We start from the raw sequence: 22,737 nt of genomic DNA, 5'->3' as shown, positions 1-22,737 counted from the left end.
GATTTGTTCTTATTCCTTTAGATGTTGAGGGGTAATGCCCCAGCCTACATGAAATCTCATCATGTTGCAACATCATATGTAGTAATTTAAGCCAAACAGGGAGTACAATTTGGTTAGCTAAGTCCCAAATGATCTTCAGGAATGTGTTAAAAGAGCTAATCTCAGGTGGTATAGCCACTTAAACTGAACAGGAGAGGAAAGATTAGCTAAACAAGTGTTTTTTGCCAGGATGGCAAAGATAACAGGCTAATCAGGGGGAAAATTGTTGATAGTAATGATGTAACTGTTCATGTAGTACTATCATAAGATCCTGTACACCCCTGAGGGTATACTTCAGAAATTGGATGACGAAGTCCCAAATTGCCATCCCATCCTCCTTTACTCAGTAGCCAGTAGATGCCCACTAACAGAGTACACCACATGAAGGTGAGGAATGGACATTAGGTCAGAAGTTCCAGTACTGCATTCCTTAAAGGTGATGTTGTCTTTTCCCAGTTATCTGGCTTTGACCCTTAAGTAACCCCTGAACAGTATTTCACTTAGGAAATTAAAAAAATTTCATGAGATTTTAAAACTAGAAACTAAAGCAGGCGGTTAAAATATCACACAAGATATTTTAATCACCAGAATTAAGTCTCTTGGCTCTTACAATTCAGAAATTTTGCAGGAACTTGCAGTTGCAATGATGGCTCAATGAAACCCATTAAATGTATCTAGCTCTTATTGTTTAGATAAAATTTGAGAGTTTGTGTGCATCCCCAGGCATAAGGAGTCAAACTAAGTGCCTTAACAGAAAAGATTTCCTGGTCTGGTGAGACAACTAGAGAGCCATTTCTTTCAGTCTGATCTAGAGGCCATGGGATCAAATCCTATTATGACAGATATATCTGGAAATGTCTTTAGGTGGTAAATGGTCTTCTTCACCTGTCATGAGATCTCCACTCTGCTTATTGAAGACAAAAAAAAGTTCCATGTTTGGTCTCTAGAGCGGGATTCCCAGGTTTTCAAATCTTTGGCATGTCAACAGCTTATTATTTGTTATTACCATATTTGCTGGCGTATAAGCACACTTTTTTCTTTGAAAATAGGTCTGAAAAACAGGGTGCGTCTTATATGCTGATATTCAGTTTTTTATTATTTTCATTTCTGGAAATTTTCTCTGTTCCGAGTTACACGATTTCTTTATTACTTCCTTGCGGTGTGTGTGAGAGCATTCCAGTTACGTAGAGCAATGTTTCTCAAACTTCAGACATCCACTTTATATGATTGGTGCGGTATTAACAAAAGACCGTGCTACTAAATGACAAAGACAAGTCGACAGTTGAGGTGAAATGCTAATTCTCTTCAACCGAATTCCTTATATAATATCTGAAACACATTCACTATATATTTCTTCGTTTTAACATGTTCACTCAAACAAATTGTTTTGCTTGAATCATACACCATTTTCTGTGAGAGGGGACATGCGATTCATTAGTTAGTACCATTTTTATCCTCCCAGTTGTCTCTAATTGCACTGTTTGTTGAGAAACATATTGCACAGCCTGCAGATGTCTCTGTACCTTATTCAGTGATACAATAGGAACGTGTTACGATCTCAAACTTCACAGATACATTGAATTTTATTCTATGCTTTAATGATGCATAGCCAAAAATTGCCATGGACCCCCTGAAGACCTTTCACGTACCGCCGGGAGTACGCATACCACACTTCGAGAAACACTGATGTAGAGTTCAGTGGATGCGCATGCGCTGTCATCGACGATCGCAGCTGTGTCCTGTTCATTTAAACTTTTCAATTGTTGTCGCAGTTGTGAATGGTGATAAATTTCTGCCGTTAAATTTTCTCTAAATTTCTTGGCAAATTATGTCTGAAAAACATCGGCATTGTTACAATACTGCATACAAGCTACGTGTGATTGAGTATGCTAAAGAACATGGAAACAGGGCTGCAGAGAGGCATTTCGGACCACCCCCAACTGAGAAAATGATAAGAACTTGGCAGAATCAGGAAGAGGATAATATCGTCTTTCTGATTCTGCCAAGTTCTTTGGCTAGAACTTGAGGCAGAACTAAATACTTGGATTTTAGACCACAGAAAAGCGGGACTTTCAGTGTCTATAAAAATGATTATTCATCAAGCAAAAGTGATAGCCACTAACAGAAGGATCGGCAACTTTACTAGATCAACATCATGGTGCTCAAGATTCATGAAGAGAAACTAGCTATGTATGCAGACTAAAACAAAAAATATCACAAAAGATGCCAGCTGAATATGAAGAAAAAATGATTGAATTTCATCAATTCGTCATTAACGCAAGGAAATGAGAAAATTTTGAACTAGCGCAAATAGGAAACATGGACGAGGTTCTGCTGACTTTTGATGTGCCCTCAAACAAAACTGTAGATTCCAAGGGCACTAAAAGTGTTACTATTAAAACTTCGGGGACAAAAAAACTCACTACAAGGTTGTTTTACACTGCTGTGCTGATGGGACAAAATTGCCACCACTATTGATTTTTAAAAGGAAGACGCTACCCCAAGAAAACTGCTTAAAGGAGTGTTTGTACATGTTCATGCAAAAGGCTGGATGGATGGAGGAGGAATGAAGTTATGGATAGATAAAATTTGGTCTAGGTGCCCTGGTGGACTGTTGAAGAAGCCTGCCAGTGCCATGATAGTATGGGATCAGTTTCGTTCCCACAGAACAGACGATGTTACAAATAAACTCAAGGAATTGAAAACTCAGTTAGCTGTAATTCCAGGAGGTCTAACTAGTCAGCTTCAACCTTTAGATGTCTGTATTAATAAACCAATTAAGGGATTTATGAAGGAGAAGTGGAACAGCTGGATGCAGTCTTCAGATTTTGAGGTTACACCATCAGGAAGAAGCCTAGCATTTTGCAAGTTTGTGAGTGGGTCAAAGCTTCATGGGATGCTGTGAAAACTGAGACAGTGGTTAAATCATTTAAGAAGTGTGGAATTAGTAATGCACTGGATGGTACAGAGGACAATTTGTTGTATGAGGACTCAGTTTCTGATTTAGAAGAGGTTTCAAGTGTCTCTTCATTTAGCTCTGGAGATGAATTTCTGAATTTTTGATGGGTACTCTTTTCTAGTTAGATTAGGTATTTGTTGAAAGTAGACCTACTTATTACTTTATATTGGAAATACTGTAAATTCATTATAATATTCAGTGACAAAGTTTTTTCCCTAAAAAATGTGTACAAAAAAAGGGGGTGCGTCCTATACGCCGGCAAATACAGTATGTATTTTTCTGAATTGTGTAACAATATGAATTAATCTGTAATATGCTACCCAGATTATATAAATGGATTTAATTGTTAACAAACTGTCTGAGGAGGAATATATATATATATAATAAATGGACAAAGATAACTTTTTGAAATTTCTGGATAAACTACATGGAGACAGGAATGAAATAGCCAATTTAATAACTAAATTAATTATTTACAACCTGATGTTTTGCCAGCTCATGCTGGTATTATTAGTGGAGAATAGAATTACAATCAGTGTAACATCTACCACTGTGGACAAACAGGATGGACCATCATAAAGTGGACTAGCCCAACATGATATAGATGAAGATCATTTCATCAGGTGGAAAAAAAAGCAAAGCTAATACACAGATCACAGTTTAAATCACAAAGACTGTTCCTAGAAGCAGCTCATGTGGTACAAAACCCATTGATCTGTAACAGAAACAGTGTAATTCTACATAAATTTTTGTGCACTGCTCTATCCCCCCCCCCCCATCAGCAATAATCACAAAACATCACCATAGAGAACATCATTGTCACCTTCCATGCACATTATTGTACTTGTTCTAGACGTAATTGCCATCCTAGTCTTCACTGGGTGTGTATCTTAAAAATGCTAGCTTGGGCTGGTGAAACATCAGGTTATAAATACTTAATTTAGTTATTAAATATTGGCTGTTTCATTCTCTATGTAGTTTATTCCAGAAATTTCAATACGAATCACTACAACTATGGAATAGAAGTAAAAAAATAACTTGTGTCATTAAATGCCAAATTACAGTAGATGATTGCTACAGTGACCCCCTAGGGACCAGAGACATCAGTATAATGCAAGGGTCACCATAGTGAATTTAGAACAAAAATACCAATTCCTGTTCTCAGTTCCCATGAAAGAAAAGAAACTGTGAAAAACATTACAAAGAAAATCATGGGAAGCCAAACAAAAAAAACTCCAGGAATCAAGGGAAACACAGAAATCACATAGAACACAAAATGACATGGAAAGTGCAAACACAAACAACAATGGGAAACAAGGGAAAGAACTAGAAGACAATGAAATTATAAAAATGAAAATCTAGAATTAAGGTTTAAATTTTGAAATGTTACATTATCAATGTCACTTACCTGAAATCATCATAATACATTAAATATGTGTAATTTGTACCATTAAAATCCAAAATAGCCTGAAATCTTTAGTAGCCAGTCAACTTGGTCACTTCCAATTACAAAAAGGGAAGAGAACAGAAGTGATGAACATCAGCCTGCAATAATCAGCCTGGAGGGAGGAAAAAAGTGATAGACACAGCTGGTGGAAATGTCAACATTTTGACTGGACAGAGACCTAATGATGTACAGCTGGCATAAATTAATGTTCCCCTTAATAAAGCAATTGCCGTAAACAGTGCCTGTGCTAGGGTCTTTGCCGCCAGCATGCAATTTCTATCTAAGCGCCCTTGTAACGATCCAGGCATGTGTGGTTCTTTTACGATAATAAAAATGTAAATTATTTGAAATTTCTTAAATAAATTTTGACAGAACAGCCACACGTTGGTTCGCTAAATGTAACGAACCGGGGATATTGACTAGGCAGGATAATCATTAAAAACCCAAATATTCAAAAAAATTCTCAAAAGTTAAACCAAATTTTGATAAAGCCACTTCACTTTATTGTTGAATATAATGATACAGGGATTACAGCCTTCTCACCAACCCGAATTGCTAACAAAATTAAAATGAATTTAATTAAAGTTAAAATTTATTTGAACTAAAGTTTAAAAAAATTCTTTCATTTTACAAGTTACTAAATTCTTAGTAACTTGTAAAAATTTTTTAATAATTTTTATAAGCAGAACTATCTTTTAGGAAAATAAAAGAAACTCAAAATAGATGAGAAAATAAGAAAAGAATTCAGAAATAATTAGAATATTTCATATAAGTATTCAAAAAATAAGATCTTTACAGAATAACAGAAAATAAATTAAATTACATAAATATACTTGAAATATATTTTTTAATGAAAAATTTTTTTTTCATTAAAATTTTAGGGTTCTTGATTTCATATTCATAAAATTAGAAATAATGGTCTTAACGTCTAATTCCACACATATATCATTTTCAATAGCTATTAATGCCAAACCAACAGGCCTTTTTTGTGACATACTTGTTCTTAAGTAGGTTTTAATCAATTTCAACTTGGAAAAGGAACGTTCACCGCTCACTACACTAACAGGTAAGGTTAATAGTATTCTTAAAGCAATTGAAAAGTTAGGGAAAGATAAATTATTGGACACAATAAAATTAAGAATATCGAAAGGGTTTTGAATATTTAAATTATCCTTCCGAAAAATATCCAGGAAGGCACATAACTCGTCATATAGTTCTGTTGCATTTACATCTTTATTGTCGCCGTCCTTTAAGAGAATCTCTAAATCGTCACAATATTTTCGTAAATCTTCGTTATTAATTTGTAGTAATCTATATACAAAAAATTGAAATTATCATAATATGTTTTTAGTTGTTCAAACACATTGCAACGTCTAGAAGTGTATAAAACACATTCACTCTAATTGTAAGTGGAGGTTTCTTTGGTTTAGAAGCTCACATGGCATATTCTGGTAATTGGACCACATATTTTTATTAAGCTATATAAAACACAATGAATAAAAACCCAACAAGTTTCGTAAGTCGTTTGACTTGCATCTTCTGGGGTAAAAGGTAACTTAAAGTCTAAAACACAAAGAAAAGAGAAATTATTAATAATAGTTCATACTATACAGTTGTAGCCATCTGACTATTCATAAAATTAAAAATCAGAATGCAGATTCAAAGCAGTGCTGAGTTTAAACAATGCTGGATGATGCCACGTTCTGTTGTTCATGTTCATAATGTCCGAGGTCTGACTGAGGTATATTTTTTTATTAAAGCTGACCAAACTTGGTGGAGAATTAAGCCTTGATTTTTATTGCATTGTGTTGGGATTTTAAGCATGTTTGCAGTTAAATTTCTTTATGTAACAGTTTCTTTCTATGTATGACATGTTTGTTTTCTGCCAGAGTACATTGTGGCCGGTGGAAGTGGTATGGTATGGAAGCTTAATTCTCCACCAAGTTTGGTCAGCTTTGATAAAAAATATACCTCAGTCAGACCTCGGACATTATGAACGTGAACAACAGAACGTGGCATCATCCAGCATTGTTTAAACTCAGCACTGCTTTGAATCTGCATTCTGATTTTTAATTTTATGAATAGTCAGACGGCTACAACTGTATAGTATGAACTATTATTAATAATTTCTCTTTTCTTTGTGTTTTAAACTTTAAGTTACCTTTTACCCCTGAAATGTAAGTCAAACGACTTACGAAACTTGTCAGGTTTTATTCATTGTGTTTTATATAGCTTAATAAAAATGTGGTCCAATTACCGGAATATGCCATGTGAACATTCACTCTAAATCTATCTTCTGGTGACTGTGGTGTTTTGTCATGATGCTCGTAGTCAAACTGTAATGTCTTCTTTATAATTTCATGCTCTTCTAGTTCTTTCTGATATCTCATATCACTTGCATTTGTACTTTTCATGTTGTCAATCTGTGTGCTTTATGCATGGTCCCTGCCAATCCTTTGTGTTATATTTCCAATGTATGATTTCCCACCATTTTCTTTGTTCTGTTACTCATGAGTTTCTTTTATCTTATTTTGCACAATTTTCTTTTATCCCTTGATGGATGCCATTTACTGGGAAAATCATTTGCTATAGCAAAGGTTCTATGGGACCTTTGCTATAGAGGATCTAAGGTGTATATATATATATAGTGAACCAAAAAATGTCACCTCCTATTTAGGCTGGGACTTTTCCTTTATTGACTTATAGTGAATAGTGCAGGGTTACAACTTCAGGTAAAAAATTGTTTCTGGTCAGGTTTTTGTGTAAAAGTCAAGCATCTGATAGTTAAGGCAGCACAAAACTGCATGATTAAGTAGTCTATAGCAAAGCTAGAGATGTGCAACATTTTACATATCAAGACATACATTTAGTGAGTATTTTAAAGTTGCTGTACCACACATGAAATGAGATCACATCAGATGCATTTCCTCAAATACCAAAGACATCATTTACCAACTATTACTGCATATTAGGGAAAGAGAAAGGCATACTATGCTTAGCAAATAGCAGGTTGATATTCATTCCATATAAAACAGAGAAGTAACAAAGAATGAATGTCCTTAAGCATAGTCAGCTATTACTACACAAAAATTCATTCCTTATTACAAACTACTGAGATGTCTTGAACAAAACTCCATAGCAAAAATGCAATTTTAATAGAAATTCCCTAGAACAAAACTTCCCCAACAAACTATTCTTTTGATCCTTATTGTTCACTATAATGAGAGATAGACTGTTTCAGGTGCAATACTAGTAGCAATCAAACCACTGTAATAACCAATCTCATCAAATAAAAAAAATATTTTTCTGAATCACTTGGCCCGGGATATTTAACACGTTGACTGCCGTAATGTTAAAAAATTTTTTGATCCCCAGGCCAACTTCTTTTTGTTTTACAATTTGCTTAAAGTAACATAAAATAATCATATTTTATGATTTTTTATTTATTTCATGCAGCTAAATAGATTTTTTAAGTGCGAATCACGTGTGCACCGCGCGGCCTGAGAAGAATTTTTTTACTGCTGGGCCGAGCGGTGCACACGTGATTCGCACTTCACACAAGGTCAAACTTGGATATATATGACGCTTACGAACAGTTATATGTGTTGAGTGTTTTGTCCGGTGGAATAAATTTGTTATAGTGATAAATATTGTTATAAATTGCCCTAATATGGGAGACTACGAAAAAGAGCAACGTCATTTAGAAGCCTTGATAAATGAAGTTCTATCTGATGACGAACCATATGAATATTCTACGGAAAGTTACTACGGAAGTGATCTTAGTTCTGTGTCTTCAGATTCTGATTCTCTCATTGCTAGGAAGAGAATAAAAGTATCTACAACTGGTAATACCGAAGTTTTCGCTCCTAGTACATCTCAGTTTACTGCTGCTCATTCTGTAGACCAAACAATTGATGATGTTATAAGAAATTCCTCAGATGAAATACTTGGAAATGTGAATTCAACTGACCTACAATGGAATGAAATTACAGGTGATAAACTAAAACATTTTCAGTTTGTGGATAATAATTTTGGAATAAAACAAAATGTTATTGAAGAAATGCATGATAAACAGCCTGTAGACTTCTTTTTTATGTTTGTTGATGAAGGACTGCTGGACCTAATGGTGCAAGAAACTAACAGATACGCTCTTCAAAAACTCAGTAAGAGAAGTTTACCAAAAGCAAGGATAAGAAAGTGGAAAAACACAAATCCCAATGAAATGAAGATATTTTTGGGTCTGCAAATTTGGTTCGGTTTAGTGCAGATGCCAAAATTAGAGTGTTATTGGTCGAATAACATCCTCTATTCTACAGAAATCAAACAAGTTATGTCAAGGAATCGGTTCGATCTTCTTCTCAGTAACTGGCACTTCACAGACAACGAGGGTGGAAATACTTCTGAAAGACTTTATAAAATTACACCTCTCATAAATCATATAAGAAAAAATTTCCAGAAAATAATGACGCCTTCGAGTAATATTTGCGTTGATGAAACTTTAGTTCCTTTCCGAGGTCGTATTGCCTTTCGACAGTACATCAAGAATAAACGACACAAATTTGGCATAAAACTATTCAAATTGTGTATTGAAGATGGATATACATATGATTTCAAGATATACTGCGGCGCAGAAAAGACCAATGCTACTAATAGTGTTCCAACTTCAATTGTTATGGGACTTTGTGAGAATCTTCTTGACCATGAACGCACAATATTTGTAGATAATTATTATACCAGTATTGAATTAGCGCACAAACTTTTGAATAGACAAACACACCTTGTAGGCATTTTGAGAAAAAATCGAAAGGGAATTCCACAGGATGTTACCCAGAAGAAATTGAAAAAGGGTGAAATAATTGGTAAAGAAAGTGACACAGGGGTGGTGGTAATAAAATGGTGCGATAAACGTGAAGTGCTTATGTTATCAACAAAACACACAAACAAAATGAAATCCCTCACAGCAAGAAATGGTAATGAAGTGCAAAAGCCGGAAGCTATTATGGACTATAACAAAAGCAAAAGTTTTATTGATCTATCTGATCAGATAAAAGCCTATGCTTCTTGTCTTCGAAGAAGTGTGAAATGGTATCGAAAACTCGCAGTTGAAATTCTTTTAGGTTCTGCTGTGGTGAACGCTTTTATAGTATATAAGCGAGTTACTGATAAAAACATTAGCATCACAGAATTTAGAGAAAAAATCGCAAAAGAGTTATTAGGAATTACACCAAAGGAAAATAATGTCGCTTCGACTTCAGACAAGGAAAAACATATTTTAGAAGAGGTTGGTACCAGTAATAGGAGAAGATGTACATCTTGCTACAAAAAGTTAACCGAAGAACATAATAGAAAATATGCAACATCTAAGGTGACACAAACACGGTGGAAATGTGTTCAGTGCAAAAAATTTTACTGTGTTCGTTGTTTTACTATTGTGCATAACTGTAGTTTGTAATTGTAATAATTTCACCTAATTATTTTTTTCATATCAATTTGTCTATTATTTGACATTTTTTTGTTTATTAGTTTTTCAATTGTTTAGAAGAAAAATTTATGATTTGTAACATTTCTAATGACATATATTATAAATAAATATTTAGCACCATTGTTATTGTTTTATTCAACATTAGAAATTGGCCTAAATCAGGTAAAAATAAAACCCCTATAATAGGTCGTGTAGTTGAAATTCTACTGTGCTAACCATATAAACCTGTTTACCAGGCCCCACATTTCCATTACCCATAAGCATTTCATTTAGATACGAATCACGGGTGAACTACACGGCCTGAAAGAAAAATCTTTATGCGAATCAAATATGATTCACGCAACGCATTGAACAAATGTAGTGTGAATCGTATTTGATTCATACGGCGGTCAACGTGTTAAGAGAAAGGCTTTTTCAATGAGGTTGAAAGTTTAGTTCTGTTTTTCTTATTCTGGTTCCCAAAACAGATAACTAAACTTTTCCAGCTTGTTCAGTAATGTATATTTATTTCACATGCATACTGTATTAATATACAACAGATATACTTTTACTGACAGCATTTTTATAATACAGGTAGTTCTCACTTTATGAATTTTTTGGATCAAAATTTTTATTTTAAATTTTGCACAGCAAAGGCGATTAGGGGCATATATGAGGAATTACGCAGTATGTAATGACCGGTTAGAATGAGCCTTGGTTAAGCGAGTGTATTATTTGTAGTTTTCTTCAATTACACCTGATTTTTTCTTTTAAACTATAATCCTTTCACTTTTCCAGCAATGTCAAAAAGAAGCAACACTGCAAAACCAGAAAATGAATGAAAGAAACAAAGAAAAGCAATTACGTTAGAGAAAAAATACGAAATTATTACCAGCCATCAAGCGGATAGCACTGTTAAAGTTTTCTCTTGCCACTTCTACAGTTTGCACCATTTTAAAGCATAAAGAAATATATTTGAAAGAAGTAAAAAATGCACAATCTATGCAGTCTACATGGATGCATAATAAAGAAACTGGCAGTATAATTCCTCATATGGAAGAACTGTTAACTGCTTGGATAATCAACCAAACTTAACGATTAAACATGCCTATTACTTATGCAACGATTTGTACTAAAGTATTAGCAATTTTTAAAATGCTGAAAGACCAAAAAAGGGATGACTGCAAAGAGACTTTTGCTGCAAGTAGTGAGTGATTTGACTGCTATAAAAAGAAAACTGGTTGGCATAACATTAAAGTCAAGGTGAAGCTGCAAGAGCCGATAATGAGGCTGCAAAATCTAGAAAAATTAGAAATAATTAAAGAGGGAAATTACTCGCCATTGCATATTTTTAACGTCGATGAGACAGGGCTTTTTTGGAAACAGATGCCTGCAAGAACTTACATCGCAAAAGAAGAATCCTCAATGTCAGGTTTTAAAGCATCAAAAGATCACATCACTCTACTATTAGGAGGAAATGCTGCTGCTGATTGCAAGTTAAAACCCTTATTTGTGCATTGATCAGAAAATCCAAGAAGCTTAAAAGGAATTAATATGGATACTCTCCCAGTAATATGGATGGCAAATAAGAAGGCTTGGCTCATGGGTTCCCTATTTGAAGATTGGCTTAAGCATCACTTTGTTCTTGAAGTTAAACTTTATTGTGAGAAAAAACAAATTCCATTTAAAGTACTTCTGATAATTGACAATGCACCTAGCCATCCCTCATCAGCAGCTTACATTTGTCCTAATGTAAAAATAATTTTTTTACCTCCAAATACAACTTCTTTTTTACAACCAAGATTAGGGAGTGATTGTGACATTTAAAGCACATTATCTCAAAGAGACTTTTGAAATGTTAATAGAAGCAAATGTCAGATGGAAACCTTTCTATCAAAGAGTTTTGGAAGAGATTCAACATTTCAGACATAATTCAGGTAACGCAGAGCGCCTAGCATAAAATTTCTAAAAAAACTATGAAAGGAGTAGACTTTGTCCTCAGTTTAATGATGATTAAATTGAGGACATTATGAATTCTGAAACTCAAGCGATTTTAGGTATGGCTAACCAGTTGCAAATGGAAGTTTCAGAAGGTGATGTTAATGAGCTGCTTCAATCTCACTCAATGATCTCCTTGAATTAGAGGAACAAGAAAGAAATGAAGAAGAAAAAGACAAAGAAGATAATGAATATGAAGCTCCAATTCGGTTTTTCACTTTAAAAGGCCTAGAAGAAACATTTAGATGTCTTGAAAAAGCTCAAGCAATCTTTGAATCACAAGATTCGGATTTTGAATGATTTAGTAAATTTTCCCACGAAACAAAGTTTTAGGGAGGAAAGGGAGGGTTGAGAGCTATTGAGCTACTTTAGCCGAAAAGAAGTAGAAGCAGATGACACTCGAGGCCTTCTTTGGGAAAAAAAAAAAAAAAAAAAGCTGAACCAAAGCTTTCTAATATATCTCCTACTACCTCAACGGCTGCTGATTCACCCGGTGATATAGAAATAAGCTTTTTTTTTTTTTTTTCAAAGAATCTTTTTTAATTTAAAATTTTTCCTATCTTATTTTTTAAATATGTAAATCTTTGGACTTCTCTTGTTGAAGATATTTGTCCACAAGCTTCACTCAACGAGGACGAGCATTATCATCTTGAAGGATAGTTCCCCCCATCACACCTGCATATGGATGAAAATAGAGATCCAGGACCTCATCTCTCTAAAGTGTAGTATTTGTTAGTTCTGCTAGGAAGCATATACAGATCAGTACATCCACCCAATGAGATGCCTCCCTGAACCATTGCACTACCACCTCCACTATAAGCATCTCTTGAATATTAGAGAGATAATAATGTGTCTCCAGTTCTCTCATTAGAGGACCAGGGACACTATCATCTCATCAGATCAGAGAATGCCTGGTATCACTTTGTAGAGCAAATGAGGACTCGTCTGTAAACAATACTGACCTCCATTGTTCTTAGGCCAATTTGGCATGGAAACTGACCCATTACAAATGTTCTCTTTTGTGGTGTAGGGGATAGGTGCATGCACCAGAATTCATCAGTTAAATCATGCCTTACAGCCACCATCTTCGAGAATTTTGCTATCATAAAATGCCCTGTTCTCACTCTAGACACAAAATGGAAAAACCACTACAAAATGCCCAATTTTTATGCTGTGAGTCATTGATCTACATATGCCACTTCTTACACAATGTATTGAAGTTTCAGATATCCCCTCACCCTCTCAAGTTATCACATTTTTCTCTTTCCTTAATTTATAGGAACCAGACTAAAAAATTAGTTTGAAATTGCTACTCTCTCTCTTTTTTAATGTTTATGATGCTATATTTTTCCTACCTCAGCTGATTTTGAAAATAATTTGAATTTGAAATAACATTTCAATTCTGCAAGCTGTTATTTTTCAGACATGACTATATTTTTAAAATTCAATGATAATCTAAATTCCTAAGAGGTAAAAGTGTAAATAACAGACATAACATTTTATTTATTTATTTTGTATATTAGGCAAGGTTTATATGAAAAGATTTAATGTCACGTAATTTAATGTCTGTAAATTACAAATTTACATTAACATTTATGATATACAGCCAGCAGCAAATTCACTAAGAAAAGATAATGAAGTTTAACACATCAAATTCTCACATGTGAATGCTTATGACTGTTTGAGAAGGTGCTATTTTCCCCAATTTAGCAATTTCTATACTCCAACTATAATTAGCAGTTACAAAGCTTAAATTAGCTTTTTTTTGGTTGAAATTAAAGATGAAAGCAATTACATGCTTCTTAATTTCATGTGTTCTGTGGTTGATCTGTCAGCTGTGTGGGATGAAAATTCCTGCTGCCTTATTAACTCATCTTGAGTGAAAAATTCTATTAAAGGGTTCTTACACCCTCTGTCCAAAATGAAACCGAACTTTTGATAGAAAATAAAACACAGGCCAATTATAATTATTAAAATCACTTATTTCAATCTATATACCTCTCTCAGTTTCGATACAGCATTTGGCACGGTCAATTAAGTCGTTAAATGACTTTTTTTATATCGGTTTTTGGGATACTGTTGAGGGTTGTGGTTACCGCTGCCTGAACGTTTTAAATGGTGTAATATCACTTTCCTTTCATCGGCAAATGAAGTCGGGGGAAGAGAAAGAAGTCATAAGGTGCTAAATCAGGTGAATATGGCGCGTGATCCAACACACAAACTTGGTTTTTGCTCAAAAACTGTCTCACAATGTTCGAATGATGAGATGGTGCTGTTGGATTCTGATTATGTAGAGATTAGAGTAATTATTATTTGCTTCAGAATCCAACATGATCTTCCATCACAAAGGCTAGACTTGTAAATATTATTTAATGTATATAACTTATTTTAAAATTTAATATTCATATAACTACTTTAATTTTGTCTAATATTTAATTATTTAATCAAGATATATGTATGAATAATGAAAAGACTGTATTAAATATTAATAAGTTATTTTATTTATTGTTATGTCAATATTATAGGAATTTGTATTTGATAAATTAACTGCGTATTATTTGAAATGTAAATATTCTCTATTTATTCCTGTTTGTAAAGTTTAGCATTATGTAATAGCTCAATTTTATTATATTTTGTTTTGTTGTCATGGAAACGTATGTAAGTGAGCAAGCACGTTTTGGAACACCACGTGAAGTTTACTGAAAAGAGTTTTAGAAAGAAATGACGTGAGCAATTTAGGGGGGAAAACAGATATATAAGCGACGAACGCTGGAATTAGGAATTAATTAGGAGATTAGAGATTTATTAGAGAGAAGTTGGCATTAGGTTGGAATTCAGCATTCGAAAATCACAGTGCGATAATAGCGAGTCGGCAAGTCACTCAAGCAACTAAATAAAGTCTATAATTTGAGAAGCAGTTAGCTAATAAGTTTCTGAATAACAAATAAGGCAACGGAAGATAGCTGAGTGACTACTGAATGACTAGCGATATTTTAGTTGAGAATTATTTTCAGGGCCGACCTTTCAAGGACACACTGAAACGTGAAGCTTAGTAAGAAGTAACTAGAGAATAAACAGAGGCAACAGGGTTGTGTTTAATGATAGCGGTGTTTAGAATTATAGTGCCTAAAGAATTATTTGAATGCCGGAGGAATGAACATCTGTACATATAAAACCCCAAGTTAAGGAATTATTGTGTATTGCCCTAATTCAAGAGTGATCAGTAGTGCTTCATACAAGAACATCTGATTATATGTATTGTGCCCGTGAACTAATTCAGTTAATGCTTAGAAGATTTATTTTAACGAGTGCTGTTTATTGTTAAAAGTGTTCACAGTTATAAAAAGTGTTTGTGGGTATGTTGATGAAGGAAGAAGATTAACGGTAAGATTATTCCAACTTTAATATTTCTGTTCAGAGAAGTGTGTGAGGTTCATCTTAGAATTCCCTGATGTTAACAGTAACTATCGCGGAGAATTAAAAGAAGCGTAAAATCAAAAGTGTCTGTTTATGAAGAGGTATTACTGCATATTTTATTGTATTTGGAACTTAAGGAACTATGAAAAGACTGTGATATAGAGATAACAGATTTATCTTGTCAGAGTTTGATTGTACTTATCGGAGAAGCTGAAGTGATTGTGACATCTTAATTACTGATTTGAAGTTAAGTGTAATATTTATGATTTTAAAATTAAATGTTTGTTTTTGTTAATCAAAAGTTGTATTTTGCCTGAATCTCTTTTACTGCACCATTCATAAAATATTCGAACCAAAGCGGGTGAATTAAGTTAATTAAATATACTCGGCCAGTATATATTTTAAGGAGAGATAGTTGAAGGTTGATTTTTCTTCAATTCTTGAACTAATTCAGATATAGAGTGGGCCAGTCTATAAATATAAATATAAATTTTCTCTATATTGAATTAGAAACCAACTAGCAACTATTTTCAGGTTAAGAACATCGTAGTAAATAACATGTCGGATCCAGAGTATAGATTAAGAGGAAGTAGGATCCAACAGTGCATTATCGTGCAAAAGTGACCATTGCCTGCATCACGATATTCATGCTGTACGTGACTAATTCTCACTACTCAATCGCTTCAAAACTTCGAGATAAAACTCACCATTGACCATTTGGCCAGGTGGAACGAATCCTTTGTGGATAATGTGGATTGGTATCCCGAATTCATCTTCAATCAATCTCACGGTTTCAGGTTTTCTTTCATGAAATCATGCATTTTTTGGATGTTAACTTTGCTCAGTCCAGTTTTTGGATTGCCCGGCTTTTTGTCATCCTCAAACGTCTCACGACCACTTTGAAATCGCTTAAACCACTCATAAACTTGAGCTGGATAAGCATTCATCAATGTATGCATTTGGAAGCATTCAATGCGTTTCGGTAAAACTTTTACCAAGTTTAACACAAAAGTCAATTGCAGCTCTCTGTTTGAAACTCATTTTCCAACCGTTCATCAAAACACAATGTCACTCTTGGCTCTATGACTTGGCTTCTAATGAAACAAATGTCATAAACAGTTGACACAATACTAATGAAGGTTGCCGCTTTCGACAACAAAAAGATACAACAGGTGGCGCCACTAGTTTCTTATATTTTCGAAAAGTTCGGTTTATTTTTGGACAGAAGATGTATATGGGATTTGATTCAAACCAGTCTTTACAGCTATAGCGAGAATCTTGCATTATCCTTGCAACTGCACTATTTGATCATATTTCATGAACAGTTTATTACAATCCAGTTTTCAGTATTGGTTTAAGAAGTTGCATTAGTGATCTGAAATATAACACCTATTTTGAGTACTTCACTATGGGAAAACCTTTACTTAATAATTCACAATAAATATCGCTGAATTGACAAAATATGCACAATTAAGAACTGGAAGGCTTGCAAAATTTCCACCGTTTCCAAATTGAGATTTCAAAGATGAATACATTTAATCTCAATATAGTACTAAGCTTATTTCTGTTGCAATAAGCTTTTTCATTGTTGTAACAGAGAATTTAAGAATAACAGATATTACTAATTTGAAAATAATTCAAAAGAATTTAGAAAATTGTATCCTTATTTTAATTTTTTTTAAAAAAAATCAAATACTTCATAAAGGCATCTTTATCATTAAATTAAATATTTCTTACTTGGCTTATCAGGAGTTTTTCTGAAATACTGAGAAGTAAATGTTTTTCCATCAGGGTAGTGAGGATCAGGAGGTAAGCGGGAATCCATATATGAACAGAAAACATGCATAACAATCTGAAATAGTAATAATTATATTTCAATATAATTATTACTATTGAAATATAAAATATAATTACTATTAAAACCTGTTACCAAGCTACGACAATCAAAAGACTGCATGAATGTCAAAACAAAAGTTTCAAATAAGTAGGATAGATCTGTGGCTAAAAAGCAATGGCAAACTCCAGCACACGTTATTTCCATATCATAATACTATAATACCGACAAACATGTAATTACTGATTGCAACTCACATGGTGTTTCCTATTACAGTTTCTAATTTTCTACACATGTTAACCATCTATTTGGATCTTCAATGGAAGACAAGTAAAAAAACAACTGCTGGTAACAAAAACTGAGAGGTCGCATTATATGGATTCCTCCAGACAATACAATGCCTAAACTTCTCATACTTCCCCTTGAACACATTTCCTGAAAACACATGTAATTCTCACTAGCAGCTTATTCCACAGACTCACCATATGACATGAGAAGAACTTGGACCTCATATGAATAATCACACACCCTTACTCAGCTTCCAGGGATGATCTCAAGTTCTTATCCCACCCGACATGAGCAGCAAAATCTTCCTTATATCTATACTGTAAGATCCCCTTATACTCCTCTCCTCCATCTATTTTTCAAACTTGGAAGACTACATCCCTTAAACAAAACTCCACAGGCCAGATATTGTCTTAGTTACCTGTCAATGAATCTTTTTAACTGCATTCCCACTTCCATGGAACCCAAAGCAATCATACTAGAGGGCAGCAGCCAGATGTGAATTTGTTAAAGCATTGCAAAACGTGAGGATAACTTCTTTATTCTTATAGTTGTGTTCTCTCAACAATGCAGCTATTCAATGTGATGACTTAACCACCATTGCAATATTGCCCTAAAGTTTACCTATTATTATCTCTAAGTCTCTAGTTTCCACATGTAGACTGTTGTTTATTTCAAATCAAAGCCTTTTTTGCCAGTTCAACACTTCAACATTCTAGTATACAACTGAAAATTAGTGCACAATTGGAGTCAAAATCTCTTGCTTGGCATCTAATAAATATTTAAAATTATTAAAAATATCATTAGAAATTGAAAGCCTATTGCTAGAATGCAATTGATGAAAAAAGATGAAAACAGAATGGAATGAAGAAAAGTGGAGACTGCTGTGTCCTGAATAATCTAAATATAAGTGGGACATAACATTAAATTATTCAGGAACAACTGATCTTTGATTGTAGGTAGAGAATGTCGTGTTTTGACAATGAACGCCGTGTAAATATATATAAATAACAGAAAGATAGAAGTGAAGAAATGATTAATATGAATAATAGGTGAGACTTTACCTGTTTTGTAGGAAATCTAATAGTAAATTTATTTACGGTATTAATTTATGTAAAGTATCCCATTTCATGTAGTATAAGAAAGCAAAGTGTATAAGCTAAGGTCCAAGGGTCACACTTTAGCCGTCCAGAATAACATATGACCAGAGGGAAAATGAAATTATATGAAAAGGAAGCTAGAACGCTTTCTAGGAAACACACCACACGCATGTGGAAGTGCACGTAGTGTGATAAACAATGTGGCAAAATGCGCGAATCTCTGAGATTGAAGTGGGCAATATAAATGCCAATCCCCCCCAACATGAGGCTTTTTGGTTCCTGTTTCCTGACCTCGTGGACGTTGGCTCTTGGTCTCCGCCAGCGGAGAAGATTCTAGGCTGGCCGTAGAAGTTATGAGTCGTCTGTGGTAGTGTGCGTGTTAGGACTAGCTATTTCCTCAGATCAGGATAGTTATGCTATATCGTGCAACGGTAATCTAGATCTGTGCCTGCGATACTGGTGAAAGTCCTGAGCGGCACATCGCCTTTCTAACTCGTGAGAACCTGGCCGTGCAGTTATCTTATGTGACCAGGAGAATTGTAGACCTTAAAGGAGCCTTGATGTCCAGACAAGGCTGAAGAAAGAACTGAAAGTCATTCTAGGAACAGTAATGTAGATTGTCATATTCTGATTTCCAGTTGAAGATTTGTGTGAGAATTCTATAGGATATTTTGTGTAATGGGCATATTGTAAAGAACTTTAGGAACTATTCCTATTTTGGCATTGACCTGTCCCTGTTTAAGAAATGTCTCCCTAGAAGGGATGTGTATAAGAGATGATTGTGATATGTTGTAAGATATAACTAGTGACCACGTGAGTGATAAAAGATAGGCTACATAAGCTAGAAGTTTGTTAAATTATATATAGAAGTGGTCCAAGTAATTTGTTCTTGTATTGTAATGTTAATATTGAAATTGAGATCTTGCTAGCAACACGATATAGTTAACCATGCATTTATATTTTCTCATGTATAATTTCTTGATTTAATAAATATGTTTCATAGTAATTGCCTGAGTCCAGCTTGTTATATGAATTCAAATAGCCACTCATAAAATTACCATCGAACCTAGCGGGAGGGACCCACGAGTATAAGTTAATGTTACGAGCCATGACTGCATGCTAAGATAAAGAGAACAGGAATTAGTTTATTTATTGTTGGAAGTTTAGTACGGTGTATCACCCTGAGAGAGTCACCATGGATAAGAGTCTCGTCTATCCTCAGTATTGGCTGGCGCAGTTAAAATATAAATTTGTCAATATTACCAGAAAAACTGTCTCAGAGGATTTGATTAATCGCAGCATCCCATACTTGGATAAAGCCCTAATCATTGAATAAATTACACGTGACTAAACTTAAGAGCAGCCTAAATTTAGCTTGTTTAAAGAAAAGGAAAATTTGTATGAGTGAGTAGGGTATACATAACTAACAAGAGTAGATAAAGATATAACAATAATATAGTTAAAGAATATGAAACCTATATATATAGGGGGTAGGAACATAACAAGACCTACATCAAACAGTGGAATGATCCAAGTTGAAGAAGAAAGCCTACTATTAAGCTATGATGGTAACAGTATAAGCTTTTATGAGAACTAACATTTCTCTACTGTTATGCTAGCATTCTCAGTTGCTTAAATAATAGTAGAAAACATTAAAGAAGAAATCAAATCATGTATACAAATTAAGCTGGAGCACATGAAGTAAACTAAAAAAAAAAATTCAGATGTTCATTTTTCACGACTTCTTCCCATGGTCCATTGGGCAAATAACAGAACATTCCTCACAGAAACCCTCCAGTCAGTTCTTGATTGATATAGCATTCAGCTTTGCAAATGAAGTGCCTGCCCAATTTTTTTTATATTATCTATCTCTTTTTTCATTTATTTATATTGCTACTACCCACAAAAGGCTATTTGCAACCTATGGCATATTTTGTACCATGGGTGGGCTAAGAATTTTTTTTAATCAATTTTATATTTTTTGCATATTTATTTTATTTTTTACGTAGTCCAGACTCTGCTCTAAAGATCAAACATGGAACTCTTTCAAGTCAGTTCAGGACTCCAATAAACCAGATGGTGGTTTCACACTAGGCAACTTCCACCTAAAATTCTAATTTAGTCTAGGTCTTTCTCTCTCTCACTTTTTTTTTTTTTTTGAGTTCCTGGAATAAGTCTTTTAAGGATGCCATTCTTCTACTAATCTGGCCGTGCCAGATGAGTTGTTTCCTTCAAATCTTTGTTACAATGTTATCGCATGGATTGGAGAGAGAGAGAATATTCTTTGTCTCACTTCTAAATTTGTGATATAATCAGTATGGTATTTTTAGGAGACATCTATAGCACCTTATTTCAAATGCCAGCAACATCTTTGCATCTACTTTTAAGATCTAAATTTCACTTTCGTACAGAAGTACTGAATTAATTAGTGTGTCAATAAAGCAATCTATTTGTAAGTTTATTATCTGACCATACTGGTTTTAGTTTTTGGAGAACACTGTTGCTTTTGTAATTTTTGTTGTAACATCCTGTCTCGATATTGGAATTGATCAACTATAAATTTATCAGTGAGCGGGATTTTTTTCAGTTTTTGTTACAGCATTTCCTTCTCAATCATAAGCACAGATATTTGTCACTATTTTTGATTTTTTAGATAATTATGATAATAGCCATATTTTTAAAGAGTATTATCTAACTTTGTGGTGATTTCCTGAACATCTGGTAGATAAACATCATTAGCAAACATTAGATGGTTTATTCTTCTAAATCCCAATTGTCACTCCAATATCACAATTCTCAAGGGCTTCAATGACAACATATTCAACAAAGCAATTAACTAACATTGGAGATAACTTGCAGATGTCTTAATCCATGCTCCATTAAGAAGGAAGCACCATAGAAGATGAATAGAGGGAATAGATAGCAAAATAACGAATAGCATTATTTTGCTATTATTATTATTAGAATTTTCCAAGGCATTTTCCAGAAAGCTAAATAGAGTCAGAAGTTTTCTGTAGGTGAACATAATTAATGGTGAATTACTTTATTATATTCTATATATTTTTATCTGATGATATAGAGCAGGGGTTGGCAACCAGTGGCCTGCATGCAGCCCAAACTTGCATTTTTGGTGGCCCTTAAAAGGTCGACCATACTTACATGGTATGTGGTCCGTATGTTGAATTCTTTAAATAATAAATTAAAAAATAATTTTATACCTATACTTCATGATATCGCCATGCAACTTGGCACGAGTCAACCGTTTTTTGCCATGAATTTTAGAAAAAACAAATTTTCTTCTCGACTGACTGATGAACGTTTGCATGCTTCAATTCGAATTTGTACTTCAAGTTATAAAGTGGATATAAATAATTTGGCTAAGGGAAAATAATCACAAAAGTCACATACTGTGATGCATAAACTATATTACTTTGTTTTTCAGTGATAATTTTTGGTTGAGTTTTATTTTCATGCTTGTTTCATATATCTCGTACTTTAAATATTTGTATTTTTTAAGATAGATATAATAAAAATTGATAACTTGAGTATTTTTTCACTCATTATTTTCTCTTAATTAAACGCTTATGGCCCAATAATTAAAAATAAAAGTTGAACGTGGCCCGTGAGTCTGATAAGGTTGCCAATCCCTGATATAGTGTAAATATTGTATTTCTGTTCTTCCTAAATCCAGCCTAAAAGTCTGAGAAATCTGATCCAATTTTGATTTCAATTCATGAGAGAAAGAAGTCTAAAAATATTTTGTTCGATGGCAGATAAGGCTAAATGTCTTAAAATTATTGCACTTTTTGTTGTTTCTTTTTTTTTTTTTTTTGTAGAATTGGAATAACTGTGCACCAATTTTCTTGCTAGATATCTGTATTTCACACCAGCTGTCAATTTCTGTGATCACTAACTTCACAGAATTTACAATAGGTTCACCCCTCCATACTTTCTTTTAGCAAATCTGATGGTGATGGAATATTGTTATTTCCCAGAAAAATTCCTGCCATTTTTCCCATTTTTGATTTTAAAATAGTTCTTTCTACTTCTCTATATAAAGAATAATCACAAATCTTTATTCTCAATGGAACAATTCCTTATCAGTTATCTTGATCAAAGCTACCATAATAATGGATGATAGCTTGAATCAAACAAAACTGAAAGTTTTTTTTTTTTTTTTTAATATCAGTCCCAAGA

The 22,737-nt window shown here is 33.8% G+C and overlaps 1 protein-coding gene across 1 annotated transcript in view; it reads right to left on the bottom strand.

Moving 5' to 3' along the window:
• The window catches only part of LOC150094928 (transmembrane protein 209), a 293,574-nt gene that overhangs the window by 32,569 nt on the left and 238,268 nt on the right, over positions 1 to 22,737 (bottom strand). Inside the window, exon 14 of the mRNA XM_090411152.1 lies at positions 17,059 to 17,173. Coding sequence (XP_090267278.1) covers positions 17,059 to 17,173 — 115 coding nt within the window. The remainder of the gene's footprint in view (positions 1 to 17,058; positions 17,174 to 22,737) is intronic.

The sequence above is a fragment of the Typopeltis vanoorti genome, chromosome 21 (genome assembly GCF_054136105.1).
Source record: "Typopeltis vanoorti isolate ZY-2024b chromosome 21, IOZ_Tvanoo_1.0, whole genome shotgun sequence".
NCBI classification, from domain to species: Eukaryota; Metazoa; Arthropoda; class Arachnida; order Uropygi; family Thelyphonidae; genus Typopeltis; species Typopeltis vanoorti.
Note: the sequence above shows the minus strand (reverse complement) of the source record. Positions and strands in the feature narration are given on the sequence as shown.